Source organism: Poromitra crassiceps (assembly GCF_964638095.1).
Source record: "Poromitra crassiceps genome assembly, chromosome: 14".
Lineage (NCBI taxonomy): Eukaryota > Metazoa > Chordata > Actinopteri > Beryciformes > Melamphaidae > Poromitra > Poromitra crassiceps.
In genome coordinates, this window is record NC_139633.1 from 11271725 (window position 1) to 11276632 (window position 4908).

Sequence of the window (4908 nt, forward strand, 5' to 3'; positions counted from 1 at the left end):
GTGCTGCTGTATTTGTCCAGCACCTGCACTTAGCAGTTACCTTAAGCACTCAGGTTCTGCACACAAACCATGTGATCAGCGCATGAAAAATGATTCTTCATAGAGGGAGTGAGTATAGCCTATACATGGTCTGGGGTTTGACCAATATGGGTTTCTGGAGGCCGATACTGATATGTATTTTTGTATTGAAGCTGCAGATACTCGATACTTTGTGCCGATATTCAATATCTTTAAATTTAGACGTTTTGCATCACCAAACATACTGTATAAGCATTCAGCGTTTCCAGCAGAATTCTGCATAGAGTCTAGACAACTTTGCTGGAAACACTGTCTTGACCATCACTGTAGACCAGGGGTGTCATGTCAAACTCATTTTAGTTCACGGGCATGCCGTGACATGGCCAGACAAAGAAAATCAATGCATATATTAACCTATAAATAACAACACCCCCAACTTTTCCAGTTTCTTTTAGTGTAAAGAATGACAGGTAGGCTACTGTAGATTTTAAGAACACATTTTCACATAAACTCTGGTTGGTAATATATACAGCCATTGCTCTGGTAGCTAACTACAATATGCATGCCATGGTGGAGCAAAATCAGACGTTATTTAGTACCTATGAGAGAGGAGGCAGCGTCTGCTGCTAACAGAAAATGGAGGAAGTTAGCCATGACACACATGGCTAGGAGGAAGTATGACGTTGATTATTTATCGTTTGGATTTACATCGCTTGGTCCCGAGGACGCTCCCCTGCCACTGCCCACACACATACATATATATATATATATATATATATATATATATATATATATATATATATATATATATATTTATTTATTTATTTATTTATATATATATATATATATATATATATAAATAAATAAATTTATATATCCCTTACAATAATCAGAACCATTTTGGCTCTTTATTTTGCTCAGCCACCCCCTACTTTAATAGGAACAATGAGTCTGCGTCTTTGATGTGCATACGTATATAGGAGTGATGCAGGGACACACTGTAAGCCTCTTTATATATACAGTACATGTAGATAGATTCTAAGCAATCACTATTAAATCAGGAGAGGGTGCTAAAGGCAAGGCAAAGCAACGTTTATTTGTATAGATTTCATACACAGAGGCAATTCAACTTTACATAAAGAAAGATAAGAGCTATTGTTTTCACACAGGATATAGACTTTCAGTTTTCACCTTCTTTATTCACCTTATGCAGCCACGCCCACTTGACCCATTGTATCGCAACTTCCTGTTCAAAACCCCGGCTGTTTTACCTGCTCAAACTAGTCTGACTCACCTGGTCAAACCTAGTTTGACCAGGTGAGTCAGACTAGGTTTATGAGTCACAGGAAGTGTAAATACAATCGGAACCTATTTACACTTCCTGTTAGTCTCTCAAGCCAGATGGTCTCTTCTGAATAAGGTGAATACAGGGAGCTGTGAATTATGGCCCTGAAGGAAAGTGGATTTTCAAATTAATGCGTGCTAATGCTTTAATGACCCAGTGAGAGAGTCACACTGCACACAGCAAATCACACAGTTAAACGCAGATTTGATGTATGCTAACATAACTTCCTAAGACTGTGCTGCTCGTCAGCCACATGTGATGTTCTTGATCCAGTCGATGTAATTGCACACTTTTGTGTAGACCCCGGGGATGCCTTTGTGAGCACAGCCAAACCCCCAAGACACCACACCCTGAAGCTTATTGTCACAGACCATGGGACCACCAGGGTCACCCTGAGAGAGAGACAGAGACAGAGACAGAGAGAGAGAGAGAGATAGGTTATTTGGTGGGGCCTTCATATTCGGGCAGTGGTGGTCCAACGGTTAGAGAAGCGAGCTTGTGAGCGGAAGGTCGTCGGTTCAATCCCCGGGACCGGCAGGATAAATCTGGGTGGGGAAAGTGAAAAGGCAACGCTTGCTCCTCCCTCGTTACCACCACTGAGGTGCCCTTGAGCAAGGCCCTTAACCCCAACCGCTGCTCAGTGACCAGCAGATCAGACTGAAAAAGAGAGCATTGCTCTCAGTGAGACTCCCCCTGTATAAATACAGTTTATATATATATATATATATATCTTTGAAGAAGTAGCTGTGTGTGTATGTGTTGTGGCTGTGAGCTTGAAATCACCTCACAGTAGTCTTTTCCTCCCTCCATGAAGCCAGCACAGACCATGTTCGTGCTGAACAGGGGACTATTGTCATTATAGGCCTCGATGCATTCCTCGTCACTCAGGATGGGGACACGCACGCACTGCAACTCATCAGGGAAGGGACCTACTCGACCTGCCGGAATAAAGACAATAAGCACACATAAAGGAATTGTTTTGATCAATTTGATGCCATTAAGTACAGCATGCTAATAGTCAGCAGTTCATACTGTGAAGGTTAGATCACAGGAGAAAGCCCTTCATTCGTAGCCTAACCCGTAAAGGGGCATGACTTTGTGATGGAAAAATTGCTGAAATGCCCTGCTGATCCATCAATAATGAGATACCCGTTTCAAGTGTATTTAGGTTTTATTCTACATTAACATCTGTGCACAGAGGGTCTCCCTGACCACGTTGTCAGACAAGAGCCACGAGTCATTGTTACAACTCATCATATACTGATATACTGAAACTATGGCACCCGCCCCCGCCCCCCCCCCCCCCCCCCGGAGGGCAGTACTTTTCCACTCCATACAACCTCTCTCCAACTCAGTATATTTCCATGACGTCAGTAGTCAACCTGATGTTCACAAGACACAACAATCCACGTCTACCCACCCAAAGCAAGATACATGTTCTCCCTGTACAGCAATATTCTGCAATGATGAAGAACATAGTTCACAAAATACATCTTAGAAGGGCAATAAGCAATCAATCAATAAGCATCCAATCAATAATTTGCTATCACAACTTTGCCTCTCGAATATACCTTGTAGGACAAGTACAACTGTTGGCTTTTTGAAACAATACAAAAGGACTTTACTGTCAAGCCTTGGGGTAGTGTCCCCCCATCCAGAGACACTGCACGACACCCCCTCAGCGGCGCAGTTTGTGGGGAGCATGGCAGGGCTCACATCGTCGCTCAGAATGGCCGGCCGGCTCAGCTTGATCAGCATAATGTCGTTGTCCATTGGGCTCTCGGTGTTGTTTTCGGTGTTGTAGTCTGGGTGGGGGATAACCTGGCTGGACTCAATGAGCTGTTCGGGGCCCTCAAGATGCCGTAGGTTGTGCATTCCCAGCCCGACTAGAAATGACCTGGAAGAATAAAAAAACGCATTATAGAGACCACGATGTTCATCTGAGAACTGAGAAGTGATCGGAGAAGTTTCCTTCGCACTTCCCACCCTAAATAACTATAGTTTCAAGGAACTCACAACCAGTCATGAATTACAGTCAAATATATATGTTTTCAAATACAGTAAAAAAAAAAAATCCAGCTAAAGTGTTTCAAACAATCTGCAGCAGTGGTTAGTGACAAAATATCCTTACTCTTGTTGGCAGTGTGCAGCAGACAGCACCCACTCACTAGACAGAAGAGTCCCTCCACAGGTAAGGAACATTAATGGCCCCATGAAGAGAGCTGCTTGCCAGGGCTTTGAGTGCTTCGGGCACTCATGACCTCCAACAATCTTGTTCTCGTCCTCCAGGGCAACTGTATTATTGTAATGAAAAGTGAACACATGGAACAGACACAGAAGTTGACACGTCATTCCTGTATCGTTGACATCCAGTTAGACATAGCTACATGTGAGACCTGTGGACACCATTAGATGCCCTGTTTCAACTCTTGCATCATCAGACTTAATTAATGCTGATATAAATTTGTGTAGCGTACCTGCCCATCCAAAGAGTGCCAGAAGAAGGAGGAGATGCTTCATGCCTTCTGTCTGTCTGGTTAGGACTATAGTATAGTGTGTCCTCAGCCTCTATTGTCAATGTATTTGGTGCTCTGATCTGCTTTGTCTCCAAGGTCTTCAGATCAAAGAGTGACACCTTGGAGCCTGTCACTGGCTTTAATAAGACTGTGATGACCCAGCCTTCTCTGCTGGCTGCGCTCCCATTGGCCGGTTTCCTTTTTGTAAGGGGCGTATTTTTAAAGCTATAGATGCTGGGATCATATCAAACTTGAAGAGCTAAGGCAGTTGTCAGTCAACCTTCACTAAGGGCCACAACATTGGGAAATGAGAATCACAAGAAGGGCCGGACATACATTTGATTATATTGTTGCATGTCCCTTATACGCATCTATTTAATCTGAAAAAACAACAAAAATCAAATATATAGGATTATATTGTTGCAAGCAAGCAAAATCTATGTAACACAATGTGCTTCACAAAGCTACCATGTTAGCCACAAAACCATTAAGAAAGAATAACTAAGGTGTATAATTTGATAACAGGCGTCTCAGTCCCAGTGATGTTGTCATCAGCGATGTCATAAATTGTGATATTATCAGTCATGTCAGAGGCATTGTGACATCATCATCAGTGATGTCATAAAAGCAGTTGTGACATCATCAGTGATGTCAGAGGCATTGTGACATCATCATCAGTGATGTCATAAAAGCAGTTGTGACATCATCAGTGATTTCATAACAGTCCCACTGATCATGTCATCAGTGATGTCATAAGAGCAACATCAAGTCCCAGGGGCAGACACTGAAAGAAGTGGGAGCCTGGGTTCAGACCCCCGTCTTCAGCATGGACAGCTGTATGTTGCCAGCTCCAGGACAGGTGATCCAGCATCCCTGAAGTATGTCATCAAGGAGCAGAGAGGGCGAGGCCACGCAGCGGCTAAGCTGCGTATCTGAGCTGCAGGGCCAGCTTTGTGAGGTGCAGGGTGAGTCTAGGAATCGAGCGTGCGAGATGCCTACTATATACTGTATATAAACACACTTTCCCTG

The 4908-nt window shown here is 43.4% G+C and overlaps 1 protein-coding gene across 1 annotated transcript; it reads right to left on the reverse strand.

Annotated features, from left to right (window-relative positions):
* Positions 1–1096: 1096 nt before the first annotated feature.
* Positions 1097–3983, reverse strand: LOC310789377 (trypsin-like). The gene is made up of 5 exons (XM_083651012.1): positions 3841–3983; positions 3495–3657; positions 2989–3260; positions 2147–2301; positions 1097–1755 (listed from the first exon to the last, which is right to left on the reverse strand). Exons 1-5 carry the CDS (start codon positions 3881–3883, stop codon positions 1609–1611), a joined length of 780 nt encoding a protein of 259 aa, XP_083507138.1. The 5' UTR covers positions 3884–3983; the 3' UTR covers positions 1097–1608.
* Positions 3984–4908: the final 925 nt, after the last annotated feature.